Raw genomic sequence first — 13,912 nt, 5'->3', positions numbered from 1 at the left:
CAGGTGGACAAAAACACATACATATATAAAATCAGGTTATAATCAGAGACAAAACTCAGTTTAGATGAGATCTTCTCTAAAATGTGAAAGAAAGGTGAAAAAAAAACTTGAGTATTAAAGGAAACAACTTGTGATCTTTGTATCTAGCCAAGTGGTCATCTGTGAGAAGGCATCAGGAAGACATTGTTAGACACAGAAATTTTTCCTAAAAAGTTATCAAGTACCCATTCAGTAAAAACAAACAACAAAAAAATATTAATAAAGACATGGATTCAAAAGCAAATTAAAAATAAGAAAATATCTAGTCTCTTTTCTATTCTAAAAATTCTAAAATGCTAAAAATTGTGGCTAGAAAGGATCTAGAGGTGGTCAATGCAAATAAACTATTTAAAAAATATAAAGTTTTTGGGACTTCCCTGGCGGTGCAGTGGTTAGGAGTCTGCCTGCCAATGCAGGGGACATGGGTTCAATCCCCAGTCCGGGAGGATCCTACATGCCTCAGAGCAGCTGAGCCTGTGTGCCACAACTACTGAGCCTGTGCTCTAGAGCCCACGAGCCACAACCACTCAGCCTGCGTGCCACAACTACTGAAGCCCGCGTGCCTAGAGCCCATGCTCTGCAACAAGAGAAGCCACCGCAATGAGATGCCTGCACACCTCAACAAAAGAGTAGCCCCCGCTCGCCACAACTGGAGAAAGCCCGGGCGCAGCAGCAAAGAACCAACACAGCCAAAAATTAAAAAAAAAAAAAAAAAAAAAAAGTTAAAAAAAATGTCTACGTGATGAACTACAATGCCAAATTAAACCAATAAGTGGGGAAATAGAACACTGAAATTAATGTTTAAGAATGTATTTGAACACTTTTAAATTTAAAAAAGTTTGCCTAGCAAATTTAAGAGTGTTTAGCCTCAATCCTTAAACAAATTTGAAGATTTGAAAAATAATACTTAAGGTAGAAAGGATTATGGGAAATTGGAAATTCATTCACTAATGCAAAATGAATTACATGTTAAATAAAAGGAAAGGCTAAAAAAATTATATATATTCATATTATATAGCCATTAATGTTTATGTTTATAAAGAATTTCTAATCATGAGGAAATTCTTGTTTGGTAATGAAAATCAATCAAAATCAGGACACAAAATTGCATACACAGTATGACTTCAACTATATAACTAAAAAAATATTTATACACACACACAAAGAAACCCAAAACAAAGTGCACAAAAATTGCAACAGTAATTATCTACAGATTGTGAACTATGGATAATTTCCATTTTTGTATTCTTTCTTCTCTTTCCAACTTTTCTAAAATAAATCTGCACTATTAATATTGCCAGAGAAAAACCTCACTTTATTTGAATTCTCACGTTAGCTTACATTTTATTTATTTATTTATTTATTTATTTATTTATGGCTGCGTTGGGTCTTTGTTTCTGTGCGAGGGCTTTCTCCAGTTGCGGCGAGCGGGGGCCACTCTTCATCGCGGTGCGCGGGCCTCTCACTGTCGCGGCCTCTCTTGTTGCGGAGCACAGGCTCCAGACGCGCAGGCTCAGTAGTTGTGGCTCACGGTCTGGGAAGATCCCACATGCCGCGGAGCGACTGGGCCCGTGAGCCACAGTTGCTGAGCCTGCGCGTCTGGAGCCTGTGCTCCGCAGCAGGGGGGGGTCGCGACGGTGAGAGGCCCACGCACCGCGATGAGGGGTGGCCCCCACTTGCCGCAACTGGGGAAAGCCCTCACACAGAAACGAAGACCCAACACAGCCATAAATAAATAAATAAATAAAATTTTAAAAAAAAGTCAGAGGACTGACTTATTGCAATTTTTGAACCACAGTATCTAAATATGATACAGATTTTTAAGATTTTCTTAGCACTTACTGCAATTTGGATATTTTTAATATTATTTATTATCTTGGCTTCTTCTCACACAAAATAAAGGTTTCTATTTCACATCTGCTACTGAGATAATGTCACTAAATACTAAGTTGTTTGTAAACCTAAATGTGACAGTGTACACAAAATATACACAAAATTATAGATTATAAAACAACTACTCAACTTACCTATGAAGGATATTCATAACTTTCCAATCACCAGTAACACCACTACTCATCCGAATCTTTTGAGCAATGTTGGAAACAGCTGCAAGAATTGCTGCCCCATCATTTCTTTGGAGTGCAGAACTGCCTAAAACCACCATTGGTTTTTTAGCTTCCTTTAGGACCTTTTAGAAAAAAGAACTTTCATTTAAAAAAACATTAGAAGTGGGAAGGAAATCTAAAAAAGAGGGAATAAATGTATATGTATAACTGATTCACTTTGCTGTACAGCAGAAACTAACATAACATTGTTAAAGCAACTAAACTCCCATAAAAATTAATTAAAAAATAAACAAACATTAGAAGTAACTAAATCTAACCAAATTTGCATCTATAATATGCTGTCTCAAGTTTTAGTTCTAACGTGAATGTCTTAATTTGCTAGTCGACATATGGATATACATACAACCAGATTTACTCAAAAATCTCTTGCCAATGCTACTGTGAAATAGCTAAACTAGTATCAAATAAAACAAATTTTCAAAAAGGAAGCATTGGGAATGAAAACCCTAGCCAAACATCCTTTGGTCAGAATGACTATAGGATAGGTCCCAGAAAAACCTGAGGAATGTCCATACAGAGGTTCAGGTGATTTGTAACAGGAGAGACCATGCTGAAGTACCATGTCTACTATATTCTATCTACTCTCTATGTCCCAGACAGGGAGGAGAAGGTAGGGAAAGCAATGATCACTAGATCGCAATGCAGAATACCTTAAAGTTAAGGGCTTTGCTTTAAACCACAGTAACTACCTGAATACCAAAAACTGAGAGGAAATGCATCACAAGTGCAAAAGAAACTACACATACAGTGGAGGATGGAAAAATTAGAAGTAAAGCTGTAGACTATAACAGTTCACTCTCCTGCCCATCTTCTGTGTCATTCTTCAATAAATAGCTGGGCCCAGTCAATGAATCAGCATGAGAATTATGCCTAGATACTACAAAAAGGAGGACATTGACAAGAGGAATTTCCCAAGGAAATGTGAAGAGCTTTCAGTAGCCTCAAAAAAATAAGAAACAGTTTTCAATAGCCTCAAAGAAAATGAAAAACAAAACAATTCCTCACTTAAAAAAAGAGCTCAGAGAAGTTACATAATAGAGAGTATTATGGAAGATTTTCATCAGAGAATTCAAGAAAGAACTAGAAGAGAAACAAAGTAGAGATGAAAATCATTCCAGAAACAATAAAAACCAGAATTAAACACGACCGTAAATACCGGGACAAGAAAGACAGTTTATATGAAATTATATAAAATAAACTGAAAAAGAACAAAAGAATAAAGAAAAAATGACAGAAAAGATAGAAGAGGAGATCCAATATCTGCATTGTTAAGAGTTCTTAACAAAAAGAACTAATTAATGGAAAATACGTTTAAATATATTAGAGAAGAAAATTTTCCTGACGAACACTCATCACCTTCTGGGGCATGGGGATGTGAACTAGAGAGAAGAGAAGGATTCTTCTCAATACATTTTTAAAAAATATTTTTGATCACAGTAACAATAATGATGTTATTCAAAACCGACAAAGAAGTTGGTTTGGCTGCTTTGCCCCCTCACACTTGACTTTCTTCTTGCCTACACATGAAGCTGTCAGTAAAGCAACCATCTTGGAACCATGAGGAGAGGCTCACACACAAACACACGTGAGTGAGTAAATGCACTGAGGATAGCAAAGCAGGACGGTAGGCTCCTGCCTTGATGACATCCTTGGACAACTGCACCATCTGTCAAACTGCTTACCTTCAGAACCACTGTTATGTGAGAAACAGAAACCTTTTACATTTTTTTAACAATCACCATCCCACACATCACACACACACACACACACACACACACACACACTACTCCTAAAATAAAGAGAATCTTGAATCTTCAGACTGAAAGGTGCATGTCCCATTAAAAAAAAAATGGTAGAGAACCACCATCACTAAGGCATATTCTAGTGAAGTTACTAAATTTCATAGATAAAATATCAAGCATGAAATATCAATAAAAAAGTATCTAGACAACAACAACAAAAAATAGGACAGGGTTGGAAGAGAATATGGCTGACACTGGGCTTCTTCTCCACAGTTACAAAAGGCAGTATCTATGAAGTTCAGAGGGCAAAAAAAGTATAACCCTAGATCTTTATATCCTGCCAAGGCTCTCTTCAGGAATAAAATAAACATTCCCAAGTAAGAAAGAACTCAAGGAATGGTGCACCTACATCTCTTCTTGAAAACAAAAACAAAAACAAGCAAACAAACAAAACCAAACCCCAAAGCTCTAAACTCCAGATGGCAATTAAATGAATGTAAACAAAGAACTTAGTAATGAAAAAGTCATGTAAAAAAAGCTGGTGAAGGACTTCCCTGGTGGTCCAGTGGTTAAGACCCCACACTTCCACTGTAAGGGGCACGGGTTCGATCCCTGGTCGGGAAAGTAAGATCCCGCATGCCGCGTGGTGTGGACAAAAAAAAAAGAAAAAACAAACAAACAAAAACTGGTGAAATTTCTTTTAGGAATAATAACCCTTGCTGTAAAGAAAGATTTCACTGAAGTTTAAAGTTTAATTCTTTCAGTTTTACTTCATTTTTTAATGATAACTTCAAGTAAAATTAAACTCTGATAAATAAAAATGTACAGTATGATTTCATTTTTGTTTACCTATCCATCCATCTTGCTCTATATATGAATAGAGAAATGACTGTATGATGTTTCATCAATGCTTGTTTGGGGTAGTGGGATTTTGGATAATGTTTACTTTCTTATATATTATTTTCTATGTTGCTATATATATGTAGTTTTTAACAGCAATCACATATTATTCCAAAAATAATAAATTTTAAAAATAATACTTAAAAATCAACAAGAGTAGATACATATAACTCAAGAGCACCTGGCTGAAAAGATGGCTGCCCGAAGCAATGTCTTGAAGAATTTTGGGAGAATCTCCCAGATGGTCGTAGCTGTAAGTGAGATCAACAGGGCTGCCTATAAGGGCCACTTTTAAGTCATTATGAAGCCAGCTGAAATAAAAACAACAGAGTTTTTAGAGCTAAATCACTAAGCTAGCAGTTACTGGTCTCTTCAATGCTATGTGCTACATCTATTTAAATTAGAAAATGTTAAAAGCACTAAAGCCCTCCTAGAACATTTAACTTTAACAGATATTATTGTGTACCTTTCAAAAACAAAGTGTTGTAAAAATACAGGCATACCTTGGAGATACTGTGGGTTCGGTCCCAGACCATAAAATAAAGCAAGTATCACACTAAAGCAAGTTACACAAATCTTTTGGTTTCCTGGTGCATATAAAAGTTATATTTACACTACACTGCAGTCTATTAAGTGTACAAAATCATTATGTCAGAAAAACAATATACATACCTTAATTAAAAAATACTTTATTGCTAAAAACATGCTAAACATCGTATGAACCTTGAGTGAATGGAAATCTTTTTGCTGGTGGAGAATCTTGCCTCGTGCTGATGGCTGCTGACTTTGATCAGGGTGGTGGTTGCTGAAGGCTGGGCTGGCTGTGGCAGTTTCTTAGAATAAGGCACTAATGAAGTGTGCTGCATCGATGATCTCTTCCTTTCATGAACAATTTCTCTGTAGCGCTGTTTGATGGCATTTTACCCATGGTAGAAATCCTTTCACAATTGGGAGTCAATCCTCTCAAATCTGGCTGCTGCTTTATCAACTTAAATTTATGTAATATTCTAAATCCACTGTTGTCATTTCAACAATTTCTTCACAGAATTCACCAGGAATAGATCTTATATCAAGAAACAACTTTTTTTGCTCATCCATAAGAAGCAACTCTTCATCCATTAAAGTTTTATCACGAGATTGCAGCAATGCAGTCACATCCTCAGACTCTACGTCTAATTCTAGTTCTCTATTTCCACCACATCTGCAGTTACTTCCTCAGCTGAAGTCCTGAGCCCCTCAAAGTCATCCAGGAGGTTTGGAATCAACTTCTTCCAAACTCCTTTTTAACACTGATATCTGGACCTCTTCCCATGACTCAAGAATGTTCTTTTTTTTTAATTTTTAATTTATTATTTATTTATTATGTTTATTTTTGGCTGTGTTGGGTCTTCGTTTCTGTGTGAGGGCTTTCTCCAGTTGTGGCGAGTGGGGGCCACTCTTCATTGCGGTGCGCGGGCCTCTCACTATCGCGGCCTCTCTTGTTGCGGAGCACAGGCTCCAGACGCTCAGGCTCAGTAGTTGTGGCTCACGGGCCCAGTTGCTCCGCGGCATGTGGGATCCTCCCAGACCAGGGCTCGAACCCGTGTCCCCTGCATTGGCAGGCAGATTCTCAACCACTGCGCCACCAAGGAAGCCCCTCAAGAATGTTCTTAATGGCATCTAGAATGGTGAATCCTTTCCAGGTTTTCAATTTACTTTCCATCAGTAGAACCACTAGCTATGGCAACTACAGCCTTATGAATGTATTTCTCAATAAGACCCAAAAATCTTCCTCCTTGATCCATGAGCTGCAGAATGGACGCTGTGTTAGCAGGCACAAAACAACATTAATCTCATTGTATATCTCCATCAGAGCTTTTGGGTGATCAGGTGCAATTATCAATTAGCAGTAATATTTTGAAAGGAATCTTTCTTTCTGAGCAGTAGGTCTCAACAATGGGCTTAAAATATTCAGTAAACCATGTTGCAAACAGATGTGCTGTTATCCAGGCTTTGCTGTTCCATTTACTGAGTACAGGCAGAATAGATTTAGCAAAATTCTTAAGGGCCCTAGGATTTTTGGAATGGTAAGTTGAGCACTGGCTTCAACTTCAAGTCACCAGGTGCATTAGCCCCTAATAGAGTCTGTCCTTTGAAGCTCTGAAGCCAAGCACTGACTTTTCTTCTCTAGCTATGAAAGTCCTTCTCCAGCAATGGCATCTTTTTCCAATATAAGGCTGTTTCGTCTACACTGAAATATCTGTGGGTTAGTGTAGCCACCTTCATTAATTATGGTAGCTAGAGCTCCTGGATAACTTGCTGCAGCTTCTACATCAGCACTTGCTACTTCACCTTGCACTTTTATGTTATGGAGATAGCTTCTTTCCATAAATCTCATGAAACAACCTCTGCTAGCTTCAACTCTTCTTCTGCAGCTTCCTCACCTCTTTCAGCCTTCAGAATTGAAGAGAGTTAGGGCCTTGCTCTGGATTAGGCTTTGGCTTAAGGGAATGTCATGGCTGGTTTGATCTTCTATCCAGACCAGTCAAACTTTATCCATTATCAGCAATAAGGCTATTTTGCTTTCTTATCATTCATGTGCTCATTGGAGTAGCACTTTTAATTTCCCTCAAGAACTCTTCCTTTGCATTCACAACTTGGCTAACTGGCACAAGAGGTCTATCTTTTGGCCTGTCGCGGCTTTCAACATGCCCTCTTCAGTAAGTTTAATCATTTCTAGCTTTTGATTTAAAGTAAAAGATGTGCAACTCTTTCTTTCACTTTGACACCTGGAAGCCATTGTAGGTTATTAAAACACACCAACATTTATTATGTTCACCTTATTATATGGGTATGGTTTGTGGTGTCCCAAAACAATTACAATACTAACATCAAAGATCACTGATCACAGGTCACCATGATAAAATGTAATAATAATGAAAAAGTTTGAAATATTGTGAAAATTATCAAAATATGACACAGAGACACAAAGTGAGCAAATGCTGTTGGAAAATCGCACCAAAAGACTTACTTGAATGAGGGCTGCCATAAATTTTAAATTTGCAAAAAACACCGTATCTGCAAGTACAGTACAGCAAAGTGCAACAAAATGAGGTAAGCCCGTACACACCAAGGAAATTCAATGAATTAATTTGCTGTGTTAGAATGCTAACTCTAAGCTAGCTATAAACAAAGACTTTAATTTTAGAATAAATGACCTGTAGTTTTTATTTTGTCATATTTACACAGCAGAGTCAGTTACCTCCTAATTATCCGTTAAGGCCATTTAAATAAATTTCATAAAAAACAAACTACATCATTCATATTTATTCTCTATGACAAGGAAGTATGGATCCAGCTCCTCCAAAAATAGTTATAAATGTGGTGACCATATACTCTGGTTTGTCAGAGACAGTGGTGGTTTTAACCTGTCATCCTGGAGTAATTAACAACTCCCCTTTCTACTCTCAACAGTGTCCCAGTTTAGACAATCAATTATATGGTCGATCTATTAAGTCTCTAAGATATAAAAAGATGGAGAGTCATTCTACAAAATAACTGGCCTGTACTCTTCCAAAAAAATGTCAGAAAAGGAGACTGAAGAGTCATGACACTAACTGCAATGTGTAACTGCAGACTGGATCCTGGGCAGGAAAAAAAAAAAAATTATAAAAGAAATTATGGAAGAATCAGTGAAATCTGAACACAAACTATAGATTAGATAATAATACTATATCAATAGTAAAGTCTTGATTAAATAAAGAATCAAATTCTTAAATGGAGAATATCCCTCGTTCTTAGGAAATCCACACAGAAGTATTCAGTGTGGGATAAAAAGGGCATCATGTTTACAACCTACTTTCAGATGATTATATTCACACAAATACATACATGGAGAGAGAATAAAAAAAATATAAAACATGAACATTGACTAATCGGGTGAACATTACACAAAAATGGGTATACAAAGAACATTTCAAGTATCTTGAATTATTTCAAACTAAAAAGATAAAATAAAAAGATCAGCAGGGGGAGAAGCAGGGAACGGACCTGTTAGAGATTGCCCTCCAATTATCTTTTGGAGTCTCACTCCCACTAACACTATTAGGAATCAGCTAAAATAGTCATTTTTTCATAGATAAAACAAATTATCATATAAATGTTTTTAAAACCCTGAATATTATTACTAACCTCTTTCGAATTCTAGCATTAAATAGTGGTGCCTCAAAACGTGGATTTGTACCAACCAGGAGGACAACATCTGTCTCTTCCACACCGGCAATTGTAGTATTAAGAAGATAATTGGAACGTAGATCTGTGCTAGAAACACGAAATATAAAATGCAAGTTTTACTTTAAAACTAATACACACTGACAATCCATGAAATACTCTCCTGTCATCAAACCCATGGCACTCCGACAAAAAAAATCTATGAAGCATTCTTAAATTACATCAAAGGTTCAGATACTTATTAATAACTGGATTCTCTAATAGCTCCTGGTTTGACTTTGGTCTGTATGTGATAATAAGCTGGTAGGTATGTTGGAGTATCCAAGCTGTCACATAAAAGTCATTGATGCCATAGATGTGTTGGTTTAAACAAAACCTGTAACCAGAAAAAAAAAAAAAGAAAGCCTAGATTCTAGCTTCAAACTTCTCACCCAGCTCCTGTGGTGGGGAAGACCTCTTCAGTGCATAGGGTGTCAGAGTCCACTCTATTAAGTAAATCTTTGAGTGCTACTAGGGCTTCAGCATCCACCAAGCCACCTGCAATTGCTGCCACATCGTTGCCTTGAAAACTCTGCAACTAAAAATGGATGAAAAGGCTATCACCAAGAAACCTTCATTCAGCAAAAGATCACAATGAAATGTTCAGAAAACAAAACAATAACGTCATTTTCAAGTACAATAAAAGGAACAAACTTCTAACTAAAAAGTTCTCACACTAATTATTAATTTGAAAGTGAGAAGCAGACGTGTATGTGGGGCCAAGGTTAATAACATCAGCCTGGAATAAAGATGTATGTATGTATGTATGCATGTACTTATTTATTTATGGCCGCGCTGTGTGGCACGTGGGATCTGATTCCCTGACCAGGGATTGAACCTGTGCTCCCTGCAGTGGAGGTGTGGAGTCTTAACCACTGGACAGCCAGGGAAGTACCTGTTTTGTTTTGTTTTTTTTTTTAATTGATTGATTGATTGATTGATTGATTGCTGTGTTGGGACTTCGTTTCTGTGCGAGGGCTTTCTCCAGTTGTGGCAAGTGGGGGCCACTCTTCATCGTGGTGTGCGGGCCTCTCACTATCGTGGCCTCTCTTGTTACGGAGCACAGGCTCCAGACGCGCAGGCTCAGCAATTGTGGCTCACGGGCTTAGCTGCTCCGCGGCATGTGGGATCCTCCCAGACCAGGGCTCGAACCCGTGTCCCCTGCATTGGCAGGCAGATTCTCAACCACTGCGCCACCAGGGAAGCCCCCGTTTGTTTTTAAACTAGGAACAAAGGGTCTCAAAATGAGGTCTGGAAAATGAAGACTGTGGAATTATATTTAAATACAACTTCATCTGAAGGATCTGTCATTCCTTCAAGCCCTTTAGGTATGTTGCTCTTCTCTGACCAGAAGGCCATTCCCCCTGTTTTTGCTCTGGCAAGCTTGTATTCATGCTTAGACTTTGCCTAAGGAGTCACCTTACCTATGTGACACGATACCTGGTTAGGCATCCCTCCAATGTGCTCTCTCATATATCATTTTCTGCACAACTACCCAAAGCAGCATATGATAATTGCCTAATTATGCATCTTTTTCTAAAAGACTGTGGGAGGTTAAGAACTATGTGCTAGTGGTCTTTATATCCCTACATCTAGCATGACATGTTGTATAGTTCCCAATAAATGTTTTCTTTTTTTCTCAATAAATGTTTGTTAAATGGAAGATAATCTTGGCAAGATGAAAGACGTGAAGAGAAACATATCCCCTCTTCGTGAGAAAGATGTGCCTTGGAAATCACAAATATAGTTATTCTATACTTCAATTTTTTACCATTCCAGCTACACGCGAGAGTGCGTCCTCCCAGGTGGTGTATGTTAAAAGCCCCTTTTCATTTCTGACCATCGGCTCGGTAAGTCTTTGACGTTTTAGCCCATCATAGGCGAATCTAGATAACAGAAATTATACCATTTGTGGAATCTTGCTAAAAAGGCAACTATAATTTTCAAGTTTAAAATCTAAAAGAAATGTTATTAAAATACAGTACTGGTTAAAGGTCAAATAGAATAGTAAACACTTGGATAAAATAATTATTCCAGGTTTCTTTGGAGATGAACTAATAAATATTCTACAAACATCATCTAAAACTAAAATACCACCTAAAATGTTTGAGTTCTTATAATTTATTTTCAGCTACCTGAATAATCTTAAAATTACAATACACAAAAAAATCTGGTAGCTGAAAAAGCCAAACCATTTATAAAACTTGAGTATCTTTAGATATTTCATCAAAATTATATTGTACAAATCTAACTTGTATTTAGCTTCTATTCTCCAATGAAACAGAGGCACAGTGAAATAGATTAAGTATCTTAATTTACTTCAATTTCTCTATCTGGGAGGAAAAAACATATTTCTCAATATGAAAGCCAGTTAATATGAAAGCCAGTGATATACCTAGGACTACTAAAGTCAGTTTTGTCCAATTCTCTATATAAACAGTCCAGATTTCAATAGTCTATACACATTAATTTGCAAATATAAAAGACTGTTCCTTAAAATCAAAATTATTATAAAATTTCCTTTAAATCAAGTCCAAAAGTTAAAGGAAACAATATAGCACATACCTGGTTTTATCAGAGATCCACTCTTCATTGATGTCCTCATGCATCCTTGGCAAAATCCTCATCACCTCTCCGGTTCTTGTGCTGACCACAATATTACTTCCAACTGCATCCATTACATCAATGGATTCTGTCTTTCTAAGAAAATAAACACATATATTTACTAGTTGATTTTGAAAATAAGGAAAAAGTTTCTGTTACCGGGTTTACCAAAAACAAAAAATTTTACAAATTTCCTTTCTGAATTTCTAAAACTAATGGAACTCAGAGGAACTGTGATTTAAAAAATTAAATAAATAAATAAATAAATAAAAATATACCCTTATATTTGAACAGACCATAATGCAAAAATGAAGCCTTTAAAACTGTTATCTAAAACAGAAACCAACTGGAACGGCTGCAAATAGCCAAATGTGGACAATTAGAGTATCAAAATAAATAATAAGAGGGGCAAGATTTTGGGGTATGGCTGATTAAGGAGCTTCACAAATCCTCCCCCCAAAAACAAAAATAAAGCTAGACAAAAACTGACAAAAGCAACCAATTCAGCTCTTTGGAGAGCTAACAAAAGCACACAATATCATGAGACGCCTTCATGTGTGGGAAAAACTCCTGAACTTCAAGTAAGAACAGTGGAAATCAGTGGTGTTCTGGCTTGGGACCATTCTTATCCCCTTTCCTACCACCTTGAACTGGAGGTTCTGCCAAGATGGGGCAAGCTATGAAGACAGGAGCTTCTTTCTTTCCACAGACAAGGCTCACTCGTTTTGGAGAAATGGCAAAAGTTGTCTGTAGAAGTGGTATCTTGGAGGTCACTGAGCCGAGGAAAGTCAAGAGTACTAGCCTGAGGCTGTAGTCACAGTCAGGGCAAGCATTCCTGGTGGAGGCTGCACATACGTGCAGCTGAGACCAGAGAGCGCCCAGGCTATTCATACTCTCCTGGACAACACAGAGACCCAAAAGACCTGCTGTAAAGTACAAGCTGGGTAGACTTGAAAACAGCCTTAACTCTGAATATGCTCTTCTATCCACACACAGATCCAATGGCAGAGGATGAAAGCTTTATTGGCTCAAAGAATTTAAGCACAGTCATTATCTGACTACTAAGCTATGCAGACACAGGAGCAAGTCCTAAGAAGCCTTGCTTAAAAATAAAAACAAGAATATTAAAATATGTTCAAAGAAATAAGGAAAATTATGTTTAAAGATTAAAGGGAAGTATGAAACATTGAATCAACAAGGATTCCCAGTAAGGATACAGAAGTTACAAAAAAGAACGAAATAGAAATTCTGGAGTTGGAAAGTGTAACTGCAATAAAACAAATCACTATAGGGGTTGAACAGCAGATTTGAGATGACAAAAGAATGAATGAATGAACTTGACAGTAGATCAACAGAATTCATCCAATCTGAAGAATAAAGAAAAAAAAAGTTTTAAGAAAAATGAATAGTGTCTCAAAGACCTGTGACACAACATTAAGTGTAGCATTTGTATGTATTATGGAGAGGAGAAAACACTCTCTACTTAAACATTTCAATTATGTACTGTCTCCTCCCTGCCCCCAACTCCCTAAACCTTTCGTATACACAAATACATGGTTTAAAGCCTGGAATTTTAAGATACTCCCATATACTCTGGTAAGAGTTTAAAATTAGAAGGCAATTTGATGATATATTTTCAGAACCTTAAAAGTATTCAAATTTATTGCAACGATCTATTTCATTTCTTAATTTAATCAGAAGAATCAGAGATATATAAGAAAAGTTATAAATATGTTTATTTTAGATTTGTAGGACTTCCCTGGTGGTGCAGTGGTTAAGAATCCACCTGCCAATGCAAGGGACACTGGTTCAAGCCCTGGTCCAGGAAGATCCCACATGCCATGGAGCAACTAAGCCCATGCACCACAACTACTGAGCCTGCGTGCCACAACTACCGAAGCCCGCACGCCTACAGCCCGTGCTCTGCAACAAGAAAAAGCCAACGCAATGAGAAGTTTGTGCACCGCAACGAAGAGTAGACCCCGCTCGCAGCAACTAGAGAAAGCCCATGCACAGCAACAAAGACCCAACACAGCCATACATAAATAAATAGATAGATTTTAAAAAATAGATTTGTAATTATAAAGAAATAGAAATAAACTAAATGTCTACTAAGAACTAATTAAATAAAGTATAATATGTGTACGTGGTTGAAAATTTAATGTACAATGAGAGGAAACTATAAATTTTTAAAAATCAAGACAATCTTATTCTTTGGAAGAACAAGTGAATAAAATAATTTTGTGATTAAGT

At 37.0% G+C, this 13,912-nt stretch overlaps 1 protein-coding gene across 1 annotated transcript in view; it reads right to left on the bottom strand.

Annotated features, from left to right (window-relative positions):
• Positions 1–13,912, bottom strand: part of NDUFS1 (NADH:ubiquinone oxidoreductase core subunit S1) — a 30,040-nt gene that overhangs the window by 7,147 nt on the left and 8,981 nt on the right. Inside the window, exons 9-14 of the mRNA XM_068544606.1 lie at positions 11,621–11,755; positions 10,827–10,941; positions 9,448–9,593; positions 8,978–9,106; positions 4,989–5,118; positions 2,067–2,227 (exon numbers count right to left, since the gene is read on the bottom strand). Coding sequence (XP_068400707.1) covers positions 2,067–2,227; positions 4,989–5,118; positions 8,978–9,106; positions 9,448–9,593; positions 10,827–10,941; positions 11,621–11,755 — 816 coding nt within the window. The remainder of the gene's footprint in view (positions 1–2,066; positions 2,228–4,988; positions 5,119–8,977; positions 9,107–9,447; positions 9,594–10,826; positions 10,942–11,620; positions 11,756–13,912) is intronic.

Source organism: Eschrichtius robustus, chromosome 5 (genome assembly GCF_028021215.1).
Source record: "Eschrichtius robustus isolate mEscRob2 chromosome 5, mEscRob2.pri, whole genome shotgun sequence".
Taxonomy (NCBI): domain Eukaryota; kingdom Metazoa; phylum Chordata; class Mammalia; order Artiodactyla; family Eschrichtiidae; genus Eschrichtius; species Eschrichtius robustus.
This window is presented reverse-complemented; position numbering and strand designations above follow the sequence as displayed.